The sequence below is a fragment of the Nycticebus coucang genome, chromosome 1 (assembly GCF_027406575.1).
Source record: "Nycticebus coucang isolate mNycCou1 chromosome 1, mNycCou1.pri, whole genome shotgun sequence".
Lineage (NCBI taxonomy): Eukaryota > Metazoa > Chordata > Mammalia > Primates > Lorisidae > Nycticebus > Nycticebus coucang.
In genome coordinates this window covers 18,355,731-18,382,842 of record NC_069780.1, presented here as the reverse complement: position 1 = coordinate 18,382,842, position 27,112 = coordinate 18,355,731, and the positions used below count along the sequence as shown (strand labels likewise).

Genomic DNA, 27,112 nt, shown 5'->3' with positions numbered 1-27,112 from the left:
CCCACCTGTTTTATTTTAATGATGGGCCCCTGTGGAGATTGACAGATGTAGTCCTGGGGACTTGGGGCACTCAGATGCCCACCAGCCTGTACACACACCCCAGCTGGCATTCCCTCAGATGGGTCAGTGCCTGGACCTCCACAGAGGTGCCCCGCCTGAGGGTCTGCACAGAGTCACCCTGAAGAGTTATGACTCATTTTCCAGGCTAAGTCTGGAGACAAGGAGTTCTCAATGAATAGGCGGACAATTGCTTAATAGCTGGTGTTTACGAACCCTTGGACTGTGACTGTTTAAATTCCCATCCTTTCACATGTAAAGAAACTTAAGTTCAGAGAAGTCCAGAAGGCTGCCACGGTTGTCTAGAGAAAGAGTGAAGAAGCTGATGTTTGTATTCTATTCTGTAAACCTTCAACAACCCTACTCTTCCTGCTTGGCTAGCATTTCTAAAGTGTGCAGATGAGATATGCAAAATGATGGCAGGTTACAGGTGGGCACTTTTTTTTTTTAACTGTTTTATATTTATTTGAACTTGAGACCACAATTGGCATACGAGACCTGTGATTTTGCAGATATTATTGCTTAGGGTCTAAAGTACATATTTAAGAAAAGGCCAACTTTGTGAAAGAATTAAGGTAGTAAATGAACACAGCCCTCTTTTTTTTTTTTAAGACAGAGTCTCATTTTGTCACCCTCAGTAGAGTGCCATGCATCATAGCTCACAGCAAAAAAACTCCTGGACTTAAGCAATTCTCTTGCTGCAGCCCCCCCCCCCCCCACGTAGCTGGGACTACAGGCACCCACCAACAACCAGCTATTTTTAGAGACAAGGTCTCGCTCTGGCACAGGCTGGTCTGGAACCTGTGAGCATAGGCAATCCACCTGCCTCTGCCTCCCCAAGTGGTGGGATGAGACATGAGCCACCTCGCCCAGCTGAACACAGCCCTCTTGAACTGGACTAAATTTAGAGTACAGGTCCTAGCTTTGATTTCTAATACTTTGGTTATGTGTCTGTGGCCACAGCACTGGAGGGAAAGTATCTGAACCTGTGACTTGAGATGTGCCCCATTTCATGTCAACTGTGCTATTTAGTCCACTATGATCCTTCAAAAATCCAGAAAATTCGTGATGAAGCAAGTGCACTACTCAGTCTGAAGATTGAAAATAAAAATAATCCCAGAACAATAGTTTTCATACTACTACATGATACTATGCTTGAACTGGCCGTGGCTTCTGATCTGACCCTGCCAAATCTTTTATATTTATTTTGTACCGTAAGTTTTCCAATCAATTGCTTTATTACTCTGATATCGACTTACGAAATAGTAAATATTCCCTCTATGCAATTTTTAGTAAAAGCATGCTCTTAGCACCCACTTTCCCAGTTGGTCTGAGTTCTGCTGGTCCCTCCTCTAAAAAAAATGTGCTTTTATAAATAGTAACCAATAATCAGAATTTGTGGATCTCTTCTTTAAGGTGCACAAAGTCAAATGAGAGTACGAGTGTCGGAGCTTTACAAAGTAGGGTATTTATAAGGCACATATGCTTAACCAAGATAACCACAATGTGTCTTCTTAGAGCAGCGGTTCTCAACCTGTCTCGCAACCCCTTTGTAACAATGAAAATACATCCTGCATATCAGATATTTACATTATGATTCATAACAGTAGCAAAATTAAAGTTATGAAGTAGCAACGAAAATAATTTTATGGTTGGGGTCACCACAACATGAGGAACTGTAGTAAAGGGTCACGGCGTTAGGAGGCATTAGGAAGGCTGACAACCTCTGTCCTAGAGGATCTAATATACTACAATATCTGGCAGGGGAAAATTTTTTAATTTCAATGAGTTAGAAAATTAGAATGCACAATTTATATTAGCATTTATGATAAAACACAAGATTAATCCATTTAAATTTCAAAGCTCTATTCAAATGTCATTACCACTATCAAGTTTCAGAATCCCCAGGTGTCCAGGAAGCCAAATGACTTCAAGACTTATCTGCAGAGTTCAACTTCCTGAAGCCTATCAGGTAGGTGGTGAAATAATTGTGTAAACCGAAGGTGTATGAATAATGATGGATGAATTCTTCTAAAGCAAGCACATTCTTAGAAGTCTTCTGGAAAAGCCATTCTAGAATCCACAGCCTCCGCTCAAAGGACAGAATTGAATGCTAATGATAGCCTTCCAAAAGAAAATTGCCAGATTGGGGCTATAAAGTCCTCTCAAGTCAATGACAAAGGAAGCTCTCTGTAAATGGCAGGGCCTAATTACTATAACCACTGTCTCCTGTGACATTTCTTTTGCTCTGATTTTCTACTGATTGTGTATGACTTTAGTTTGATAAAATATTCCAAATGTCCTGCTTTCTGCTATCTCATCTACCTTAAAGGTATTTTATTACTTCAATGAATTATGCCAATATTAGTAATACAGACTTTCCTCTATGAACAAACTCAATATCTACTTATATAATCAGCAAGGTGCTAATAGGCCTGCGTCAAAGAAATTGTAATGCCATTCTTATGTCCTATTATATTTAACCTAAGAAGTTTTAAACATGTCTGTATACCTCACAATGCCTAACAGTGGATGCCTTTTAATTTAGTAAATGCCTTTTCAATAGATTAACCCTTCAGTTTTCACTGAAATAAATTATATTTTGGCTAAAACTACTTGTATTTCAAATTTTATCTCCCTTCTCTTAGAAGGATTTTCCTAAATGCAGCAATATCACTTTGAGTTACCCAGATGTTTTGCATACACCTGAAATGCATGATTTCTGCAATGCAGTAACAGTAAGTAGCTAACAATGTTATACTTAGAGCCCTGTTCTAAGCTCATACTATTTCAAATGCATATGCTACCTCGTTTATTCCTCACAAAATACCGAAACAGGTATTATTCTTAGTTTACAGATAGAGCTAAGTAAGTTGCCCATGATCACACAGCATCTGGGCTCTCCTACAGTGCCTCTCCCACGTTCTACTTAATATTAGCCCACTGTTCATGTGCTGATTCCACAAATCACATGTATGCTTATATTCTCAGTATTAGTTTTCACAGAATGATACACTACGTGAGTAAATGACATACTTTGTAAGCTTTAAAGTGTTACACAAATGACAAATAGCTTATTAAAGAGAAAAACTACTGACATCAATAAATGATCAAAGAGACAGATAATAAAATTTTACTTCACTGCTACTTTCAATGGTTTGGGAATTGAATCCTGTTTTCCTAGAATGTCATTCTCCCCATGCTATGAAGGAACTCACCTGTCAGATGGGATAAAAGTGAAGTGCAAACACTTTTTCTGGAGACATTTTAACCTTATTTCTCTTCCTTAACTATACTGAGAGATGAACAATTTGAACTGCTGATTGTGCAAACAGTATTAGTACAGAATTGCCATATACAAGGCTTTAAATTATTTTTCTTCAGTTCTCTGCAGTCACAGTGAAATACTTCAAGCACAATCTTTGCTGAGCAACTTCAAGATTTTCAGCAGTGGAAAACTAGAAATGGAAACTTATCCCCAATTTATTTCAATTTGGAAACTGAAGTTAAGAGAAAGTCATAAAAATTCAATTTAAGTAAGATTTATTGAGTGCCTCCAGTGTGCATGGCCCTTTATTAGACACATTAAAATTTAGGCACAAAATAGACACAAGATCCCTGACCTCAGGGCCTTATGACCTAATTAGCAAAACACAAATTAGAAACAGTAGACAAAATGATTACATGTCAATGCTCAATGACTAGAGTCAACCAACATTAAAGAGCTGGAACATAAGTAATCCAAAATGGCATCTAATCCTAAAATCATTTATAAAATGTATTTAGCCTTAGAATCCACAGGACTTCAATTAAGTTTTACTGCAGATAAACAGTCAAAATATGCAAATACATTGAAACACTTCAGAACCCTATTAATGACTTTTGTTATTTTGGATCTTCTGTTTTCTTCTTATTATGGTCCGAAGCCTCCTCAATACCAATTTATCTGACAGAAGCATGTCATCTTGCTGTTCTAGATAATCTAGTAAATTTTCAGTCCACTCGAGTGCAGCTTTATGGCTAATATGCTTCTCTGGATTCAGTTCCGGTTTTCTAGTCTTACTGGAAGTCTTTTGCTCAGCAGGCTTGGCCTGGCCCTCGGCACTTTTACCGTCAGTGAGCACCTGACAAGTGGAGTCATTACTTTGAGAGTCAAACCACTGATCAATATTCTCAATGTCAACTTGTTCACATTCTTCTGTATTCTGTAAAACTGTTGCTAAATTAGCTGCTAAAATGGCTCCTTCATCAATGTTCATGCCCGAATTCTCTTCAACACCAGGGAGAAGTTTTTTCCAAGCTTTGGTTATGGTACTTGATTTTACCATGTTCCAAGCTCTTGATACTTCATAAACTGCATCCAACACTGTCAAATTCTTCCAAAACATTTTTGGGTCTATTCCTTCATCCATGTACTTCTGGAGAAGTCCTGCTCGGTAGTATCTTTTTACAGTGGCTAGAACTCCCTGGCTCATAGGTTGAATTAAACTTGTGACATTTAGTGGCAAATATTTCACAATTATTCTGCCATCATCTGAACTCAACATTTCATCATCAGGATGAGATGGTGGGAAATCTAAAAGCAGCACTGCTTTTTCTACAAGCCCCTTTGATTTCAAATGCTTCTGTACCTGTGGCACAAAGTATTTTTCAAACCACTGTCTGAAAACAGATTGCTCTATCCACGCACTTTTTTGACTGAAATAAGTGACAGGAAGGTTTGAAAGGTCAGTTCCTTTGAATGCACGAGGTTTTTTTGCCTTCCCCACAACACAAAGATTAAGTTTGTGTAAACCTGTGGCATTTGCACAGCACATAATAATGATTCTCTCTCTGCTTGATCTATAGGCAGAAGTACTATGCTCATTTTCAAGAACTAATGTCCTTGATGGTAGACATTTCCAGAACAATCCCGTTTGATCAGCACCATAAATTTGCTCTGGTTGTAGATTCTCTCTCTCAACAAATTCCTTAAAGTTCCCACAAAATTCACTGGCAGCAGATTCATCTCCTTTTAATTTTGTTCCTTTACCAGCAGCCTTTGGAATACCATGGCGCTGCTTAAATCGAGTTAGCCAGCCAGATGATGCATTAAAATCACCTTCCATCCCCAAAGCATCAAAAAAGAACTTGGCTTGTTTTGCACAAATCGTTCCGGACACTGGAATCCCGTTTGTTTTCTGCTGGTTAAACCACTCTATCATAACTCTGTCGAGTTCCTCGTATGTTGATGACTTCATAGATTTACGTTTGGATACCCCACTAGTAGGATCTGAACTGTTTGCATAGTTTATAATCCTTTCTTTGTTCTTTTTAATATCACGAACAGTGGATTCACCAATTCCATACACCACAGAAAGTTTTTTGAAAGAAATGCCTTCCTCAAGTTTCTTAATAATGTCAAGCTTGTCCTTAATTGTCAACACCACACGCTTGCGTTTGCCCAGCATTTTAAGGGTCTAATATTTTAGGCAATTACTAGCACAAGATAATGAACAACTTAGATTTCAATACAAAGAGAATAGAAAATGAGGTCTTAAGATTCTTCCCTTCTCTCACACATAGGACCTAGATGGATAATGTGATGGCCAATTTACAGATATGAATCCCTACCCTTGCTGGCCTGTTTGAAACATACAAGTTCTTGTAATACCTGTTTCCAATTAACCCTATTTTTGTCTTCCTCCTTTCTTAGTATAAGTTCTTTTCATGAACTGTCTCATTGGAGGTTAGAATTTGAATCAACACTGTACTAACAAGGTCTCTACAACAGTATGATTGCATACTCAATTATTGCGATCATGGCTGGTAAGGTTTTTTGATAAAGCCTCTAAGACTCAGGGAAACATTTTGAGAAATGTGGTAAGGAATAAATAGCTTAAGTCAAGAGAGGACTTGCAAAGCTGACATACAGGAAAATATAATGGAAAGCTCACCCCTTTGACAAAATGTGGTCTTTGTCAAGCATTGTAAGCAATGCTGTCTTCTCTAGGCAAGGGCTACACATTACACGAGTTGAGTGCTTGCGGAAATCAAACACAAAAAGGTAAGGTGAGCTGGACAGAAGCGAGCGGTGCCAGCAAGGCGAAAGCGGCCAGGCAGAAAATTCTGAACTTTAACGCGACTTCTACCTAGTGGATTTGGCAACTGCAAAGGAGGAAGGAGTACAAGAGGCGATGTCACATTATTAAAGAAAGCATAAAAAAACTTCATTGGTGGAAATTAGGTCCCGATGTAAAGGCTATGGGGAGGGAAGCTCGCTGAATATGGTGATACAATAATCCCGGTGAAAGCCGATCCTCGCTGGGCCAACAGAAGTAGTTCCTGTGGGGGCCGTAGAGATACTCGGAGCCTTCGAAACCTAAAGAAAATACGAAAAACATTTTTTTTTTCAATTCAATACCAGGATCCGTGGCATTACCCACATCCTGGAACTATGTTGAGAAAATTAACGCCTCTTATTAGTGTGACAGATAGTTAAACACGACAATAATGCCTTCAGGCATGACTGGGGTGACACAGAGGGACCTGAATAGCCTACCTCCCGAAATTAAGAGGTCAGAGAGAGCCGCGTTAGGAAGGGCCTCTCCCCGCCGGGCCAGCTCCAGAGCGCGGGACGTCTTTCCTCCCGCGGAGGGACGACCGGGGTGTCACCGCCGCAGCCAGCCGGCGAGCGAGCGGCCGCTCGGCGCGGGGAACGCCATTCCGCCGGCCGGGGGCATCGCTCTCCGACCGCCAGCACGGTGGCCAGACCGCACCAAGAGCAAATGGAGTCTCCTGAGGGAGGCTGACACCGGTGGCGCGGCGGCGGCGGCGACGGGAGCGTCGCCGCCGGAGCCGGAAGGCGCGGGATTAGAGAGCACGCGCGCGCCCCCGCAGGAACGTTTCCTCGGCTGGAAGGCGGGGCCTGCGCGGGCGGACGCGCGCGTCCCGGGGCGGGGCCTCCGGAGGGCGGAGGCGGGGGCGGGGCCTGGCCGAGGCGGCGGCTTTGGACGCCGCGTGTGTTCTGCTGATAGCCCGGCGGCTTCGGGTTGCCGACTGCCTGGCCGGCCGGCAGGGGGCAATACGAGCTCGCCTTGTTTGGGCTTTTACCCTCCCGCGCGGCTCTGTGGACGAAGCTTCCATCTCTCCCTGGGTGTGTAAAATTTGCACCCCCAGAGGGCTGATCGGAAAGCTGCTAAACAAGGGGTGCGGATAGCCGACAGCGAATGGGGCAGGGCGAGCGCACGTGGAGCGTGTTTACAAACAGCAACTGCGGCCCTGCCGCGGTGCTGGGGCGGCCCCGGTGCCCGCGCCTCCCGGAGCCGGCTCCGGGGAGCGCCGCGCCAGCCCGCCCGGACCGAACGAGCCGGAGCGCGGATCGTGAGGTAGGAGCAGGCGGACGCGGCTGCGGCCCGCGTGGGGACGGGGCTCCGGGAGGAGTTGGGGCTTCCGCGCCGCAGCGCCGGGCGGAGCAAACGCCGGCCAGAGGAGGCGCCGCAACCACGCCGCTGTGCGGTCTCCGCTCCGCGGTGCTAATGCTCCGGGATTTATCTCAGTCTGTCTCTGAGGAGCCCTTTGCAAACCTGACAGCGCCTGCAAGCCGCGCGAACCAGTGGGCAGCACCGTGGTCAAGGTCCTGCCGCTCCTTCCCGCCCACGGCTGCTCGGCTGTAATAGGGGCGTTGCAGTTTGACAAAGACTCCTTTGATTTGTTTCCAGCAGAGGAACCTGCAGAGCCTTCTCCGAGGAGGAAGTGGCTGCACCTTAATCCTGCAGCACCTGTTCACTGAGGAAGTGCCTTCCTTTCCGTCGTGTGTGTGTAATTACACTTAAAAATATACAAAAGTTTATATATATATATACACACACACACATACAGAAGTTGCCGGTCAAGCTTCTCTAATATCTGAACATAAATGTTTAACCTTTCCGTTAACACCAAGTAACGGAATAATTTGCTTGACAGTGCCATATATTGTCGTTGGAATTTCAGACACTCAGCGACGGAAATCTCACTGAACATACTGTGGGAAAGAGATGTTCATTCTAAGCCTTCTATTTGACGCCCCCGCCAAAACTGCTCCGTTGCTTTTCTCAAAATCGCAGCCTTCCACTTTGATCTAGTTATGTTGTGAGGTTGCCAGTGGCCTTTGGCGAGCACCCGCTTGCCCCCAAAGTGGAGCTCCCCTTCTTCCCTGCCCCCTAAAGCTTATCCTTAACCAGTCCCTATCTGCCAGTCCTGGTTGACTGTTCCAAGGTAGAGTACAGCTTCATGGTAGTTTCATATCATTTTTTAAAGTTTTCCTCTTTGGCTAATATTTGTAAAGGGCATTAAAAACATTTGTATATTATGGAAGAGCGCTGACTCTTACAGACTGCCACCAACGGCAGTGAGTGGAAATGAGGCGGCAGGTAAGCAGATGTCAGCTGTCTTCGCCCTCCAGCCTGCTGAAGTCACTCTCATGATATTTAAATAAAAATCCTGCTAGTTATTACCCCCCCCATATGTCTAGGGTTTTATTTCCTTTCCGATACCACTCGCGTGCTTCTCTTGAATTCTCCACCTTGCTGGTGTTTTATGTGTTCAAGTTGTTTTCTTTTCATCACCTTGTTCAAATCTGGATACAGCCCAGTTGGATTTTCTCAAAACACCACCTCACACAAGGCAGTTGTATTCCACAGACTTTTACTAAGACTTTACTCAAGGCAGTTGTGTCTTTACACAAAAGAGTTTTGTCTGGTAACCTTTCTCCTTTTTGCTAGGGGGAAGGGCTTGCTAGTTGTGGCAGAGTAGAAGAGTGACTTACAATGTTAAGTGTAGATTGTTATGGTAGTGAAACTGCTCTGTATGATACTAAAATGGTGTCATTATACATTTGTCCAAATGCAAATTGTGGACCCTAATGTAAATTGTGGACCCCAATGCAAATTGTGGACCCCAATGTAAATTGTGGACTCTGGGTGATAATGATATCGCACGTAGGTTCATCACTTATAACAAATGTACTACTGTGGTGAGGGATGTTGAGAATGGCATGGACTGTGCACGTGTGAGAATGTAGGAAATCTGTCTTCCACTCAGTTTTGTGTGAACCTAAAACTTCTCTAAAAAATAAAGTCTGTTTTTATAAAAAGATATGAAGAAAAAATTAGAACGTGGGGCATCTATGGGAACATTCTGTTTCTCTCCTGCTATACTCTCAGCAGAGCACAGAACACTTCTGTGACCAGATGTGCACATATTTTTCCCCACCCATGAAGTAGGTTGCCCCTGGACACCAGCTGGGTCCATCACCATATGGAGATGGTGTCAGATCCCACAGGTTAAGGGCTCAGTCCCATAGAACTGCCTCCCTGCTTTAGATGCCAATCACAAGTAGTCGGTTGCTACCTATATTCTGACTGCCTAGTTATAAATTGGAGTGTCCACAACCCCCTCCCCGAGTTCCATTAATTTGCTACGATCACTCACAGGACTCAGGGAAAACACTTTACTTACATTTGCCAGTTTATTATAAAGGATATAACAGCTCAAGAATGGTCAGATGGAAGAGATGCATAGGGCCAGGTGTGGGGGCTGCGAGGCTCAGAGCCTCCATCCCCTCTCAGGGCTTGCCGTATTTCCTGCATCTGGATGTGTTCATCGACACAAAAGCTCTCAGATTTGTTGTTTAAGAGTTTTGGGGGGAACTAAATCTCCAGTCCACTCTCCTTCCCAGAGGTAAGAGGGTGGGGCAGAAAGTGCCAACTTTCTAATAGTTTGGATATTTTTCAGTGACCAGCCCCATGCTGAGGCTATCTAGGGACCTCATCCTAAGTCCCCTTGTTAGCCTAAAGTCCGATATGATTCATGGGGGCTCGTTATGAAGAACAGAAGACATGGTGAGATTCAGGAGCGTCCAAGCACTTTAGGAGTTCTGTGACAGGAACTGGGGATTTCATATTATACCACAGCACCTTTGTTTTATTATGAGCCTGTTTGGCCACAGAGAATTTCTTATTAGGTCTCTGTCTGGGCCACAGCCTCCCTTCTTCTTGTTATGCCAGTCTCTCCTTTCTCTCCTCAACATTTCTCTGTCTCAGGGTCCCCTCTCTTGTCTCTCTTTCTCTCTTAGCTGCTTGGGAAAAGTTAAGATTGTTTGCTTTGTTCAAGAAAGTAATTTATGTTCTTTTATTAATCCCTTTGGGTCTGTTTGCCTTCACTTAGCATAATGTTTCCAGAGTCATTGTGTTGTAGCAGGTATCGGTATCTTTTCCTCGTATTGCTGAATAATATTCCGTTCTATGGGTATGCCACCTTTTCTTTGTCCTTTCATTAATTGACGGATGTTTAGGTTGGTTTCTGATGTTTGGCTAAGAACATCCGTGTACAAATTTTTGTGTGGATAGGTCTTCATTTCTCTTGGGTATGTAACTAGTATTGGAATTGTTTGATCATATGGTAATTGTGCGTTTATCCTTCTGAGGAACTATTTTCTAAAGCAGCTAGACCATTTTACATTTCACAAACAGTGTATGCGGGTTCCAGTTTCTCCGCAGCCTCAGAAAGACCTGTTATTATCTAGGTTTCTAATTGCAGTATGTGTGAAATGGCATATCAGTGCATTTTTGACTTGCATTTCCCCGGTGGCTAATGATGGATTGAGCATCATTTTATGTACTTATTAGCCACTGATTTTTTTTTTTTGAGAACTATTTATTCAGATCTTTTGCCTAGTTGTTCCTTGGGTTGTAATACTTACAATGTTAAATGTTAACTTGCCATTTGCCTACTGACTTCCTAAAGGGAAAACATAAAAAACAAAAATCCTTCTCAGATGTATCTCTGAATTTAGCCCAATTGATGTTGAAGATACTGCTCATGAAATATTCTATCACTTTACTCAAGGATTTATGTGCTAAATCCTAGCTATGTTTAGCGTCAGGGAAAATACTCTCAGATTAAATCTAAGTTTTATCTGACACAGGAACAGATACGTTCATTTTAACATTGACTTCCACCAATCTATGAGCTTAATTTTGTGTTTGCTTGCAATGACCAATTCATATACATATTGAGTTTCTAGTACCTTTCTGTTACTATTCATTGATTGAGTTCTATTTTAATTTTATGTTTTCATAGTAATTTTGTTTATATTATACTTAATATATTAACCATTGTTTGGAAACCTGTAGGATAAACTGTATAATTAAGCAATTTGCAGGCAGTGCATCTTAGTGATAACCCTTATGAGTTCCTGAACACAGTCTTTCGTTTGTGGTTCTGATGGCAACTTACCAGCCATGGAACCTTAGGCTGGTTATATAAAATCTTTTCTATCTGGAAAATGGGAATAAAAATCATACTGATTTAGTATGGTTTTAAGGATGAACTTGCTAGGTCCATCTGAATGTCCCCTCGTCTCGGCTCCCAATGTCAGAAATGACTGCTGGTGCGGAGTCAAGCCCATGATGGCGTGATCACAGACACATAGAGATTTCACACAGTTTATCACATAAAAGAAAGAATGAAAGTAAAGAGGGAAGTCATGCAGGTGAAAATTCGTTCCGGAGAGAGGAACGGGTGAATCTGTACAAGTGGAGAACCACCCAGAGTGTGAGCACATTCTGAGTTTTATAAGCTTACTAGTTTGTCCCGCCTTTTCCTGGGAGGATTGGTTCTTGTTTCCTGCTTTTGAGATGATTGACAGGTTGGAGTTATATATAATGTAATAGATTATATCACAGGTTTTGTTAGATGGTAATGAGCTCTAGGTCCGTTAAAGGTCACCATGAACTTTTTACTGTATATGTTCTCACCAGGAAAGAGTTCCTAGCTACAATTCAATTCCTATTCTCTACCCTTAGCCACTTCCTTGCCACCTGTTTACCTGCCTACCAGACCTAACAAACTGAAATGGTGTATATAAATTGCTTTGCAGAGGGTTCAACATAAAATAAGGACTAAGTGAATATGAGCTATGACTTTATTATTTTCCTAGATTTTTTTGAGTAGAAGGAAATACATTGTATTAATCTCCTAAAATAAGGAGATTTTGAACACTATGATTGAACCTCTGTAAATTGACCACCCAAGAGATTGTAACAAACTGGGCAACATATGGAGGTGGTCCACATAAGGAACTAGGACTATTGTACTGATAATGTACATGTGGTGCCTGCCCAGTCTATGAAAATTAGATCAATTGAAGGAGGTGGTCGATGCAGGGAGGTGGTCAACTATGGAGGTTCTACCCTATAGTGAGAAAGGCCATATTAATTCATATATACAGGATATTAGAACTATTTGCAAGAATGGATTATTATATATCTGGTTATAATTATAAGGGGATTCACAAAACCACCACAAAATTGCCCATTAAAAATTCTCATTTCGCCTGTGGCTCAGTCGGTAGGGCGCCGGCCCCATATACCGAGGGTGGCGGGTTCAAACCCGGCCCCGGCTGAACTGCAACCAAAAAATAGCTGGGCGTTGTGGCCGGCGCCTGTAGTCCCAGCTACTCGGGAAGCTGAGGCAAGAGAATCACTTAAGCCCAGGAGTTGGAGGTTGCTGTGAGCTGTGTGAGGCCATGGCACTCTACCGAGGGCCATAAAGTGAGACTCTGTCTCTACAAAAAAAAAAAAAAAAATTCTCATTTCAGTTCAGCATCCATAGTTCAATGGTTAGGGCACCAGCCATATACACCGAGGCTGGTGGGCTCAAACCCAGCCAGGGCCTGCTGAACAACAATGACAACTATAACAAAAAAATAGCTGGACATTGTGGCACGCACCTGTAGTCCCAGCTACTTGGGAGGCTGAGGCAAGAAAATGGCTTAAGCCCAGGAATTTGAGGTTGCTGTGAGCTGTGACACCACGACACTCTGCCAAGGGCAACATAGTAAGACTCTGTCTCAAAAAAAAAAAAAAGAAAGAAAGGGAAAGGAAAGGAAAGAGGAAGGGAAGGGAAGCAAAGGGAAAGGAAGAAAATTCTTATTTCATTAATCCAAAATAGGTGTACATTTTTTTCCTTTTCTTTAATCCCAAATTATATATTATATATACTGGGTTTGGGGCAGACTTTTAGCCTGTCTAAAGATATTTGAAGGGGATAAAGATGTAATACGTAGGTATAATGCAGTTGGTAATCCTCAAATAGGCATTCTTTTGTAAATATGTTTGAATTTTGTTTTCTTTGTTCTACTTTGTCTTCCAAGGTTAAAAAAAAAAAAAAAACATAAAAATTGGGAAAAGAGGCCTACCTCTGCCATTTCTTTTATTTGTATTTCTTGTATCTTGCTATTTACCTAAGCTGTGACCCCTCCGAGGTAAAGTGATGGTACCTCTTTTTTTCTTGGATTTTCATATTTTTCCTCTTTTGCTTTATTATGTGTTAATTTTCTCCAGCCCTTTCCTCTCTACATTTAAGCTTGTCATATTCCCGATTGTTTTCCTCTTTCCCTTCTATGTTGTCTTCTTTTCCTTTTGGGATGTAGTAGTGGAATTAGTTAACAACTTGGAAAGTTCCTATAAGCCAGTGTTCTCAACCTTCCTTATGTCGCAGACCTTTAATACAGTTCCTGTGGGTCACGACCTACAGGTTGAGAACCACTGCTATAAACAGTGTGCCGAAATTGATGTACTGATTACATGATAGGAAAAGTTTATGGGATTATTATTTAAAGCCCTGGGACTTCAAAATTTTTATCTTTTGGGTTGGTAGTTTTGTTTCCAATAATGTTAAAAAAGAAACAAAAAGGGCTTATTTATAAAACAACATCTGGAGCAAATTTTGTACTAAACTTGTTTGTTTCTAAGCTTGGTACATTGACTAAAATCATCAATATTATTGCCACAGTCACAAAAGAGAAAGTTTTTAGTTTTTTTCTTATAGACCTTACAGTGCAGTGGTGAAGATTGTTTTCCTTCCTCCCTTCTTTCCTCCCTTCCATTTTGCCCTCTGAAGATCAACTGACAAAAAGGCAGATTAGTAGAAGAAATGACGTACAGATTTATAACGTGCACAAAGAAGAACCAGAGTGATTACCTCACCAGCCAATGGAGTGCAGATGTACAGATAGTTATATACCCTTCTTCTCAGGGGAAAGGGAGATGGGGAAGTATAAATGATTTTAGAGTGGTAGTAAGTTATTTTTAGGAAAATTCAATGGGCTTAAGCAGGCAGGGACATGCAGAGGAGACAGTGGTTTGTGACAAGGCTGTCCCATTCTGTTGACAGACTTTAGTCTTTCTGCCATAGGAGTTCAGTTAATGAAAACTCAGGGAAGGAATCAGAGGTAATTATTTGCATCTTTGGCAGTTCTGGATTTTAATCATGAAGTGGTGCTGGGTTTTATCGAAGACTTTCTCTGCATCTATTGAGGTGATCATGTGGTCTTTAATAGTTATATTTATATGATGAATCACATTTATTGATTTGTGTACATTGAACCATCTTTGCATCCCCGTGATGAAGTCCACTTGATCATGGTGAATTATGTTTTTGATATGCTGTTGAATTTACTTTGCTAGTATTTTATTGAAGATATTTCTTATCTATGTTCATAAGGGATATTGATCTATAGTTTTTCTTTTTCTATTGTTGTCCTTTCCTGGTATAAAGATGATACTGGCTTTGTAGAATGAATTAAGGAGGGTCCCTCTTTCTTGATGTCATGGAACTGTTTCAGTAGAATGGGTACCAATTCTTTGTATGTCTGATAAAATTATCTGGTCTAGGGCTTTTTGTGGTTGGAAAATTTTTTATTATTATTTTCATCTTTCTGCTCATTACTGGTCTCTTCAGGATTTCTGTTTCTTCCTGATTCAGGATTGGGATGTTTTGTGTTTCCAGAGATGTATCCCTATCCTCTGGGTTTTCCAGTTTGTGTGTATAGAAGTTTATATAGGAGTGGTGTATGATATTTGTCTTTCTGTGGTATTCAGTTATAATGTCTTCTTTTTCATTTCTGGTTGAGTTTAGTTGAGTCCTTTTCTCTTTCTGGTTAATTTAGCAAGTAGTCTATCAATTTTTTTTTTTTTTATCTTTGAAAGAACCAACTTTTTTTCATTGATCCTTTGTATTTCTTTTTATTATTTCCCTTCTGTTTAGTTCTGCCCTGAGCTTGTTATTTCTTTTCTTCTGCTATATTTGGGGTTGGTTTGTTCTTCTTTTTCTACTTCCTTGATCTGTGGCATGAGGTAGTTAATTTTAGATCTGTCGTTCTGGTCAAGCATTGAAGACTATGAACTCCCCACCCCGCCATGCAATCCACATTCTGTATCCCAGAGATTGTGGAAACTTGTATCCTCTTTGTTGTTTAATGAAAAAATATTTTGATTTCCATCTTGATCTTATCAGTGACCCAAGAATTGTTCAGCAACAGGTTGTTTAATGTCCATGACTATGTGTAAACTTGAGAATGCCTCTTGGAGTTGATTTCTAGTTTTATTCTACAGTGGTCTGAGAAGATTTGTAGTGCGATTTTGATTTTTCTGAATTTCCTAAGACTTGTTTTATGGCCTAACATATAATCTTTCTTGGAAAATGTCCCATGAGCTGTTGAGAAGAATGTATATTCTATAGTTTTAGTGTAGAATGTTCTACACTAAATTGTTAGGTCTGTCTGTTCTTGAGACCAGATTAAATCCATTGTTTCTTTGTTGACTTTCTGCCTTAATGACTGTTCTGTCATTAGACTGTTGAAGTCCCAAGTTACTATAATGACGAAGTTTATTTCTGTGTTTAGATCTAATAGGATTTGTATTTTTATGCTCCTCTGCTAGGTATATACTTATTTAGGATTATTATATCTTCTTGCTGAATCGCTCCCTTTATCATTAGATAATGACCATCTTTGTCTTTTTTAACCATTGTTAATTGAAAATCTGTTTTATCTGATATGAGAATAACTACTCCTGCTTGCTTTTGGTTTCTATTTCTGTAGAATTTTTTTCTATCCATTTACCTTGAGGCTATGAGAGTCCTTGCAAATTAAATAGGTTTCTTGGAGACAGCATATGTTTGGGTTATGTTTTTTATCCACCCAACCAATCTATTCTTTTTGAGTGGAGTACTAACACTGGTTATGTTGAATGTTAGTATTGATGCATGAGATACTGTTTTGTTCATCATGTTGAAAGATACCTTGTTGTTTTGTTTTCCTCTTTGTGCTACTATTTGATAGGAGCTGTGAGCTGGAACTTTTGGGTGTTTTCATGCTGGTGGATATTGACTCTTCTGATCCATATATAGAGCACTTTTGAGTATTTCCTGTAAGGCAGATGCAGTGCCCAGCTTCAGCCAAGTGGCATGTTGAGAGTTAAGTGAGGGGGTTAATATGGCCAGGAAGAAGGGGTAATAAACAAGCTAGTGAGGAAGTAATAGAAATACAAATCTAACAATGGGGCTTAAATAATGGCCCATTTAGTTGGGTGTCTAAATTATGGGTTGTACCAAAGAATGATGGGACCAATATTCAATAGGTGAAATAAAATTAGAGCTGAATTTATGGATTATTGTAGTAAGGTAAAGCATGTTTGTCAGGCAGTGCTTTCTGAGCAGAGAAGTCTATTGTCTTATACAGTAGTCCCCCCTTGTCTTCAGGGGATGTGTTCCAAGATCCCCACTGGAAGCTTAAAAATGCATATATATTTAAGTATAGTACCAAACCATAAATATACACACTTACATATATACACATTGTTTTTTCCTATACTTAAATATCTGTGATAAAGTTTAATTTATAAAGTGGTATAGTAAGAGAAAATATCACAATTATAACAATATAATAAAAGTTATATAAGCATTTTCTCTTTCTCTCAAAATATCTTCTTGTACTGTACTCACCTATTTTTTGCCTGTAGTTGATTGCTAATAAATTACAAAGACAAGGGAGACTACTGTATAGGGTCTTTGAAAGTGTTCGAAATTATGATTAGTGGATTTTCAAGTGTTTGAGGAAAGACCTGAATAGATTGAGATTATCTAAAGGAGAGTTACTCAAATTACTCAAATAAGATGGCTGTTGATTGGTTGGCACTCAGAAACATGTTTAGCAGAGTAATATGCTGTTTGGTTTGTTTGTTTGTTTGTTTGTTTTGGTGGTCAGCTAGGGTATGAAATTAGCCCATTCTTATTTAGCCAGAGTGAGGTGGGGGCAGTTGTCACTGATGGGCATGCTTTCAAAAGTGATTTTAATGAGGCAGGTTGTCAATTGATTGACTAGGTTTAAAATTAGTTATATTGGCCATAAGGAGAGGATGAGTAGAGAGAGAGGTAAAGAAAGGACAGACAAAGAGAATGCAGCTCAATGATTAGGACAAGTTTATTCAGATAAACCTGTGAGAAGCCTTCAACCTGGGTTGAAAGGCAGCTTCTCTTACTATCTATTGGTTTATATAGCCTGCTGAGTCAGGAAAACCTGTTGGGGGCTGAGTTTAGCCTGCTAAGGTGGGAAAGCCCATTGGGAGGTGGTGGAGTTTTTTGTGGGGAAGGCCTGGCTGAGTCAATCTCTGAGAAATGGCCCTTCCCTAGCAAATCAAAACGCAAGTACTGTGAAGAGGGCCCCACATTGGGTGCCATATTGCAGTAGTCTGCTTCCCTCATTCCTGGCTCTAATTCTTGATAAGGTTTGAGGGCAACAAGTTCACTCTGGCTGCTTCCTTCTGAAAGGGTACATTAATTTTTTTTCTGAGGTAATGAAGGAGGAAGGTAGAAGTTACTTGCTCTAAAGTGGCGGCTTGGGAAATGGCAGTGATGCGGTTATTCAAGAAACACTGAAAAAAGACTTATTAGGCAGGGAACTAATATCATAGAACTTGGCTTTCAAGCATGTTTATCTTTGTTGGAAGATAGAGGATAATCTTTGACTTCCTCCATCAAAAAACATTCTCCAGTTTCCCCAGGCCAGAGAGTGGTCTCAGTGACAGCATCTTCAGGGCCTGTCAGCTATAAAATCACCTTGAATTCCTCCTCCAGGGTACTTGCTTAAAAATAGGATATCTTTTGTACTGCTGTGATATTTCTGAATTTCTGGGAGTAGTCATGAAATTAGCCCAATATATTGTGCGATTCAGAAAAGTACTTTCTGAAATAACTTTATTCTTTCTAGGGAAACAGTAATAGCTCTGATTTTATACCAGTAATTCTCTTGGCTGTGTTTTATATATCTCTTGTTTCTTTGTAAAGCAATACTTAGTAATATGTATATATGCTAGCTAAAGAGCTTTCTGGACTTAAGTGGACACTAATATCATTCGTGTGCATCTTGGGGTTGAAACAAATATTTCAGACTCTAATTTCAGATACATTCCATGACAAAGAAACATTATTTTAAGTGCAGTATGTCTTTTAGTGCTTTCTGTTAAGTGGCCTATTCAGGGTTTTTTGTTTGTTTGTTTTTTAAGTTTTGATAGGTTTTACTTAACAGGACCTGAACACTACTGTTATTGCGACAAAATCCCTTTTTGAATTGTTTATGTAAACAGTCTTTTGTATTCACAAAGATATGATAAAAATTTTATTAAAATGCCATTTAATTAGAAAAGCATTGGAGTACATATGCCTCAGAACTGTCAATACACAGTCCTTTGGATTTGTTGGTATTTCTGAAATCCAGCAGCTAAACTTGGTGTGACAAGTGGCCAGGAAAATGGTGATCTCAATTTGAGTCCCCAGCATCTGTATATCTAAATCCCATCTAGCCTGTAAAGTCAGCTGCAGTGTCACCATTCCCACACTCTGCTGTGTTCTGTCAACTTCTTTGTCTCTAACCCTTTGATTCTCCCAAAATATTATGGTGGAAATCTCACTAAGGTACTCTGTGGTGATACAGGGTATCTCCATTCAGGGATGAACAGGGACCCCCATTTTCTAGGCCTGTGTGAGATCAGAAATCCGTCTCATCACAGACTCCCATCTCTAGGCACAAACAGGTCACCTTTTCTGGGCTGTACTCAAGAAGGGTCATGAAAAAAGCAGCTTGCATGTTTCTGGGTGGTTCCTCCTGGAGTAGGGAACACACACTCTAATGCCTGAAGCAAAAACTGCAAGGACCACATTCCTGTGCTAATTTTAGGATCATTTTTTGCCTGAAGACCTCAATTGTGGCATACTTCCCTACAACCCCTTACCCACAAGATAGGATTTAAACCCCTAGACCAAAGACACAGGGGGCTTCCCATCTGGATTCCCCACTTCTGCTGCCAGAGGTTCTGTTCCCCCTTTTTTCTTCAATCTTTTCATCAATAAACTCTGTCCGGTCACTGATCTGCATGGTCCATGGTTTCATTCTTCGAACACTAAACCAAAGAACCCAACACAGAGAAATTCTAGCAATATATTTTGGGGGCTTATCCGCGATTTTAGATCTGCAGTAAGCCATGGGACCATTCTGGACACTATCCTGTTTTTTTCTATCGTCATGGTTATGGAGACTGAAACATTGGGCACCTGTTAGCAGCTCAAACCTTGAAATGTGGCTGCTGACCTTGAAGTCACAGGTGATAGGCTACTGGAGGAGCTGATTCTTCAAATCCCTCTTGGGTCCAGCAAGGGATACAATCCCTGCAGGGGATGCAGCTCCCTTTGTAAGGGGAGCAGAGCAAAGGAACATGAGGGAATGTTTGAAATCCTTTGAACCCATTCTGTTTCCACTGTCTTTCTCTGGGGTGAAATTCCTGACGGGGAAGAAATCCACAGGTGGTCTATGGTGGATGGGGACTTTAAAGGGTCAGAAATGCAAGAATTGTTTCATTCACTATTTCATGGGTGAAATACACTTGGTCCGTCCTGGGCAGGTCATTTCTACCTGGGTGGGTCAGTCTGATTCTATCATTCTGGTCTTTCTAATCTATGATAAGAAAAAAGGGTGATTGGCATGGTATCTCTTTGGCTGCTTCCTGTGGCTTTAGGGACAGAGTGAACTGCCTGTAAAAGACAATGGGAGGGAAGTGACATTTACAGGAACATTCCTCGGCTTTCAGTCTGAGCTGGTTGGTATCCAGTAAGGTGAGGATAAGAGCAGTTGTGAGATGAGGCAGAGGATTATTGGTCTGTAACTGCAAATGAGAAAGATCATAATTCATGGTCCTATCATAAATAATAACCAAGAAGGCTACGATTTGAATAAGGATCTGGAGGGGTATAGTAGGAAGCAGATTGTTGGTGTGAATGCCAATGCTGCAGAGAGACAGCCTTGCAGCCTTCAGGGATAAGCTCACTCCTGCAATGTTAAGAAATAAGGGCAAGAAACAGACTACACAGCATGGGATGGCGTGTAGCAAAGTTCTTTATTCGGGGGTCTGATTTTATATACTTCTAGTCACGTACACACTTAATCTATCATCTGTTAGTTTCACCATTACCTCATTTTACCTATCTGAAATTAACTTGTAAGGAAATATGCTGTTACCACATCAACACAATCACTTCTGCAGTAAACATTCTTTTCTAGACACTGACTAATCTTTTGGGCAGGTATCTAAATAAAGATCACAAAGAAGAAAACATGACTAGCAAATTATGGTACATGTATACCATGGAATATTATGCAGCCTTAAAGAAAGATGGAGATTTTACCTCTTTCATGTTTACACGGATGCAGCTGGAACATATTCTTCTTAGCAAAGTATCTCAGGAATGGAAGAAAAAGTATCCAATGTACTCAGCCCTACTATGAAGCTAAACTATAGCTTTCACATGAAGGCTATAACCCAACTATAGCACAAGAGTATGAGGAAAGGGCCAAGGAAGGGGAAGGGAGGGGGGAGGTTAGGGTGGAAGAGAGGGTAATGGGTGGGGCCACACCTACGGTGCATCTTAGAATGGGTACAGGCAAAACGTACTAAAGGCAGAATACAAATGTCTACATACAATAACTAGGAAAATGCCATGAAGGCTACGTTGAACAGTTTGATGAGAATATTTCAGATTGTGTATGAAACCAGCACATTGTACCCCTTGATTGCACTAATGTACGCAGCTATGATTTAACAATCAAAAAAATAAATAAAATTTAATTAAATTTTAAAAAGGATTATATATCATAACCAAGTGGGATTTATTCTTGGAATGCAAGGATGGTTCAACAAAAAGAAAAGAAAGCCACAGGGAACAGAGTTAATGGAAGAGAACCTTCAAGCGTTCACTCAGTTTACCCAGCATGAAGTAACGACTGTGTTTCTCCACAAGGCAGAACACCTATAGACCTCTGACAATATGTTTTTAACATACATCAACCCTCTGGCCTGTATCTCTGGGGAGGGGCAGCATGCCCTTTGGGCTCAGGCTTAACGGGATGTACAACTTCAGAGAATTGGCTTGTGGAATTTTAACTCCAGGCAAGTCAGCTCTGTGTGTGCCTCAGGGGGGCCCAGGTCCCTTAAGCCTCTGTAAGAATAGCAAGCCATTTTAAACTCACACTGAGTTCACTTTGTGTGCTTGATGTAGGATATGTTTATTTCTAAATATTATCCTACAGCAGATAAGGGAAAAGTTGAGTTGAGGGAACGGAGATCAAGCTTTATAAAGCCTATTTGAAGTAGGTTAAATCGAGGGTGGCTAGGATTACAGACATGAGCCACTGTGCCTGGCCTCCAAGTCTATCAGAGAAAAGATTGAAAAGACCAAAACCAAAAATTATTCTGAGATGCAAGATGAATGGCAAATGGAATCCAATCTCTATGTGGGTGACAGCCTTTATTCGACCCCAGTGGGGGTGAGCTGAGTTCAAGAAAGAAGTCAGCGCATAGGTAATGGTGGATGGAAGTTTTAAAGGTTGGACGGGTAGGGGGATTGGCCCATTCACCTTTCTTAGGTGGGACATCCGTGGGGGAGGGTAGGAGGTTGGCCCATCCACCTTTCCAGGGTAGGACATCTGTACAGAAGGTGGGTATTAATCCATTTAGGTGGGTATTCTAGGCAGTTTGTGATAATCTAAAGTTAAGTACGAAGGTACTAATTACAACCCCCACTGCAGCAGATGTTCCTATTATCTAAATGCCCTTCAGAGGATGCGTATTGAACCTGTGTAGTAACCTTGTAACTTCCCTGACTTTCTGTTGTCTTTGAGGATGGGTGCCCATGCACTAAGGGAATGTGCCAACCTGAACTGCCCTGATTTTCATGTGCACATAAACCCAAAGACTGTCTAAAAAGAAGGCCAGAAATTGAGTCAGCAGGCTTGTTTTGGGGGATGTCCACTAGTCCACTGAGTCTCCAGGCCAGTGAATAAAGCCATTTCCTCTTCCAACTGGTGCCTGAGAGCATTTTTGTCTGCGTAGGCTCCTGCTACACATTCAGTGTGTTTTAAAGGATCCTTTTCATTGCCTTTCCCTCCGAAGTTAATTCCAATCGGCTTTTCTGTGCATTTACCGAACTGTATTGTGATTAGAGAAATGAGAAACCAGAACTCTCAGCTCTGAAGTGAAGAGGCATTTTGCTCCTCCCTGAAAGGCTTCCCTCAGTGACCAGGAGCCTTTGTGGAGGTAGCCCAGGGCGACTCCCCAAGGCAAGAGTGGTCCCATATGGAACCACACACACACACACAAATTAATTAAAAGATGGCTCATCCAGGAAAGACATATAAGAACTGATCACTCAGTATTTTGAGCCTTCTCGGAAGATTTTCGAACTTTGGAAAGAAAAACTGGGACAGGTAATGAGGCAGGGGAGAGAAGCAAAAGTGGACTCTGCATCAGTCACTCTGTGCAGGCACTGTCCAGACAGTATTTGATAAGTGCAAAGCTACTAATTACAACCCCCACTGCAGTAGATGTTCCTGTTATCTAAATGCCCTTCAGAGGATGCGTGTTGAACCCATGTAGTAACCTTGTAACTTCCTTGACCTTCTGTTGTCTTCAAGGACAGGTGCCCATGCCCTAAGGGGATGGGCCAGCCTGACCTTCCCTGAATGGTGAAATTGTCACATGCACACAAGCCCAAAGACTGTCTAAAAGGACAGCCAGAAATTGAGTTAGGGCGGGACTCAGTTTGGGAGACGCTAGTTCACTGAGTCTCCCAGCTGGCGAATAAAGCCACTTTTTCTTCTAACTGATGCCTAAGTCTTTTTGTCTGCATCAGTCCCTGCTACAGTAGGAAGAGGGTGGGACCAGCTCAGTGGATGACACCTGAGAGGCAGCCCTTGAGCACCACACTGTGCACGCACTCACATAAGACCCAGATTGCAGTTCAGTCCCTTCTTCAAAAAATGGAAAATTGGAAGAAACCGTTTTGAATGAAGAAAGACAAGGGTAATGGCCCTGTGTGGTTTCCTTTGTCTGTTGGTGTAAATGGAACAGTTCAAAGATATGCCAGGTTTTTTTAAGACTTCAGCTAGTTGTGATAAATTTTGGTGCAAAGGTTTTTTACTTTTCAACCAACTGGGATGGTGTTAAAACATCTCTCAAACCTGTTTCTTTCGACCCTGACGTTGCTGAAATTGGCTATTGTTGCCTTGCTGACTTTGGGAAGGAAGGGGTAGAACATGGTACTGCTTATCAGTACTCTGCCAGACTTAGGGCTTTTTCTGCACCAAGGCTGACAAAAAAAAAAAAAAAAAAAAGCCTGTTCATGGTCAAAAGACAAAGCTTATTTTCCACTGTAACTAGGAATTTAGGAAAAAGCCTGTAAAAACTGTCAATTAAAGCTTAAAGTTTATCTCCAGAGGCAAATACAGGCTCACAGAAGCACCTCACCCCATCTAGGGCTTGTGCCCACTTTAATCTAGGGGTGTGTACTAAATGGCAGGCTCAGGATAGGGAAGAACTTTCATCAGGCTGACCGATGTTCAGAGCAACTGCTGCCAGATACCTGCTTAGCAGTCAGTGCTGCCAGCTTTAATAAGCATGGAAGACCCCACGGGCACACAGGGCTACACTGGTAATTGTGCTTAAATCCAGACAAGTGCATATGCCAAGGGGCCATACTCCCCAGGAATCTTCCCCAGGCACTAGAGGAGCACTTCCTCTTGCTTGGCAGGAAGGCTTCCTAGGTCGACTAGGGGGTGTGCTTTGTGTTCATTGACTGACCCAAGAGCATACCCAACTGAGCTATATCCTAAAGCATTGGGATATGTTTTACCCCCAGATGCTGACTATGTGCAAGCATCATTTCCTCTCAGAGACAACCCCAGCTGTGCAGAACCTATCCAATAGACCCAACTCTCCTGGCCATGGTGATTTCCAGGACCAGCCAGAAATTCCCAAGGGAGACACTGCTACCGAATCTTGACTTGCTAAGGACACCCCCCGCCTTCTTCAGGGCCTTTAGCTGTGTGGTACAGGAAAAGGGGCCTAAGAAAAAGCCAAGGGCAGAGACTTTCTTGGGGGTGGTAATGTAAAAACTGCTTGAATGTGTACCCCATTCTCTTTAGCTAAACTGAAACAATTTAAAAGTGGTTTGGGAAATGTTTCAGGTAATTCTGAGAAGTGTGTAAGTATCTTCCAAGAGTTAAGACAGCCGTTTTGACCTGTTAGGCAGAGGCATAAGATTATTGGTTGAACATTGACCTTAAATGGAAGGAAGCTTTGAAAAAGTCTAGAAAGTGGGGGGATTTGTGGTTCATAACCGTATGTCCCCTGAAAAAGACCAGGTACCCCCTGGAGAGACAGGTACCTTTGAAGACCTTAATGGGACTCTGAGAGTTCCTTCTATCACTCAGGAGAGGGACAAAAATCCCTCAGCCTTTCTTAAGTGACCCAATTTCTGCCTAACTCTTCAGAGGGCCAATTTACTTTAAAGTGTAAATTCATTATCAAACATCCCCAGACATTAGGAGGAACTCTAGGGCCTGACCCTACTTCAGAAAGCCCATAAAAGAAGCCACATTGGTCTTTTTATAATTAAATCGGGAAAAAGAGAGAAGGAAAAGACAGCGGCTCTGTCCAGCAGTGAAGCCTGGCAGGTGAGCCAGGATGTAGGGGTAACTACCGGAGATCAGCATGTCCCCAGAGGTGGAGGCCTCAAGGGATGGGCACTCCCTTGGCCGCTGAGCTTCACTAAAGACGGCTGAGACGGCCCTCATGGCTCCAGATCATCTCCCCACAGCCTGAGAGCCCCAGCAGTGCCTGAATGTTTAACTCCAGGAGCTCAGCTTTCTCCTACCTACACTTCTCTCAAGTCCTGGACTATTGGCCCCCAAGTATCAAGGGGGTCTGGAAGGCTGGTTACCAAATTTTCTCTCACCGCTCACAGTTTGGGAAATTGGCTATTCTCTCCTGTCTTTCTAGTCATACCTTAAAGTCTTAACTCCACTCTTAAGAAGAGATATATCCTGTGCCTTCCCTGACTAAAGACAGATGCTGACAGTACAGTCTACTGAAGGAGCAGTAAAAGGCAAGAGCATATGTTCAACCTGTTTGTATCAGATTTAAAGATCTTGCTTTTTACCTCTCACCACAGTTAAAAGTGGCAGAACCTAAGACCCTGGACTCATCACACCCAAGTTACTGCAAAACAGAATCTGATACTCCCTACTTCACATCTGGACTTGAAAGGGGTTGGTGGCAAAGCAATGACTGTAAGACACACCCCTCTCCTCCTCATGACCCTTTTGACTAACTTGATGGAAAGGGACAAGATATAATACTCTTCAATGAGACAAGACTGTTTGGACTTGCTTAGCTAAAAATGTTAATGAATGTGTCTGATTTTTGTCTTGCAGGAGGAACTCGTGTAGATCAGGTGTTTACATCGTGTTTAAAAGGAGTTTGTGTTCCATTAGAAGTGCTCAGAAACTTCCCTGTGTTCCACCACAGCTGAAATAATCTGTCTACCTGTCAGGATGTGCATGGGTAGGGCCCAGTGAGACAGACCAAGGAAAAAGATATGTTTTCTATCTGCCTAAAAACAATTAGACCTGGGGGAGATATGTAAAGTTCTCGGGGTGCCCTGCCTCCTGTGTCAGTTTAACTAATAGCTAGCTTGCTCCCGTGTCGTAAAGCAACAGCCATATCTTATGCCAGTGGGCACACTGAAATTCCTAAAGGATGGTTTTTGGTGTGTGGACAACCATGTTTTCTTCTGTTCCAGCTGAGACAGGATATCCAGAAAAAGTGAGGTCTAAGAGCACAGAGGTCTTCACAAGGAGACCCCAAGGATACACCTGCGAGGTCCTCCCTCTGGTGACTCAGTTGTTAGGAATTTGTAGAAAGTTAACTTCCTGGGACCTGGAAACTAAGGCTTGGTTCTGCTTCTGTAAAAGCCCACAGTTCTGTAAAAGACAGAGCCGCTTCTCCAGCTTGATTCAAACTGACCAATGAGAAAGGTCCCTGTGGGCTGGAACTTTCTGACTGGGGATAAAAAGAAGAAGACAGCCAGTTGGGGAGCGTGGCCAGTTTGAATTCTTCTGTGCCATTGCTCCGCCAGCTGAAATAAAGCCCTTCCTCTTTTAAAAACAGTATTTGGACGTTTATTCTCTCCACTGGGCCTTGTCTTCTTGCCACACAGCTAATGTCACTGGAGGACCCTATTCTCTAGGGAAATTAGCACCTTTCTTGCCCAGAGCCCAGGACCTGAACAATACCGGAACTAAAAAGACCTGACAGGCCTGAGACTCCCAGAAGACTGCAGAGCCATATTCACCTATTCAGCCTGGCTGAATGTATTTTCTTACCTTTACTTAGAATGCCACCATGGTAAAGGAATTAAAAGAGATGGGTCAACTAGCTCCAACCACAGTAAAAAGCCTTGAACACCACCTTACAAGCTATTAGCGCCCTAAACCTAGAACTTAAGTCTGGAAATCTGTCTTAGAAATCCAAACAGCTACTATTTACTTTTTGGACATAATCATAGATATGCAGAATTTAAAGGAAAGTGCTATTTTAATGTATTGTTCTCTTAGTTACCTAATGCAGGTTGGTTAGGAGGCTGAATTATTGGCGTAGGAATTATTCTTACTTTAAAACTGTTTCTATGCTGTTGCATCCAATGTGCCCCACATTGTATGTCCTGCTGTAACTGTTTTTCTCCTGGGTATCATAAGGTTAATTACTCGGGACCACAGTCAGTTCAGATTTCCATTTACCATGGACCCCTGGATTGCCCTCCTCCCAGGAACTCCCAGCTGCTTCCTTTTGTCATGGTCCATATT

At 41.8% G+C, this 27,112-nt stretch overlaps 2 protein-coding genes across 4 annotated transcripts in view; one reads left to right on the top strand and one right to left on the bottom strand.

Annotated features, from left to right (window-relative positions):
* Positions 1-3,565: 3,565 nt before the first annotated feature.
* TIGD2 (tigger transposable element derived 2) lies at positions 3,566-6,921 on the bottom strand. The gene is made up of 2 exons (XM_053606521.1): positions 6,599-6,921; positions 3,566-6,418 (listed from the first exon to the last, which is right to left on the bottom strand). Exon 2 carries the CDS (start codon positions 5,505-5,507, stop codon positions 3,930-3,932), a length of 1,578 nt encoding a protein of 525 aa, XP_053462496.1. The 5' UTR covers positions 5,508-6,418; positions 6,599-6,921; the 3' UTR covers positions 3,566-3,929.
* Positions 6,922-7,171: 250 nt separating this feature from the next.
* FAM13A (family with sequence similarity 13 member A) overlaps positions 7,172-27,112 on the top strand; it is a 310,218-nt gene continuing 290,277 nt past the window's right edge. Inside the window, exon 1 of one of the 3 annotated variants that reach the window (XM_053606078.1) lies at positions 7,172-7,424. In XM_053606078.1, the coding sequence (XP_053462053.1) occupies positions 7,266-7,424 (159 nt within the window). In that variant the 5' untranslated portion in view covers positions 7,172-7,265. The remainder of the gene's footprint in view (positions 7,425-27,112) is intronic. The other 2 variants (XM_053606038.1, XM_053606236.1) reach the window with 2 other exon arrangements.

What these genes read in the sequence shown, in the direction of transcription:
- TIGD2 (XM_053606521.1), bottom strand. Translation starts at nt 5,507, where the DNA reads ATGCTGGGCAAACGCAAGCGTGTGGTGTTGACAATTAAGGACAAGCTT.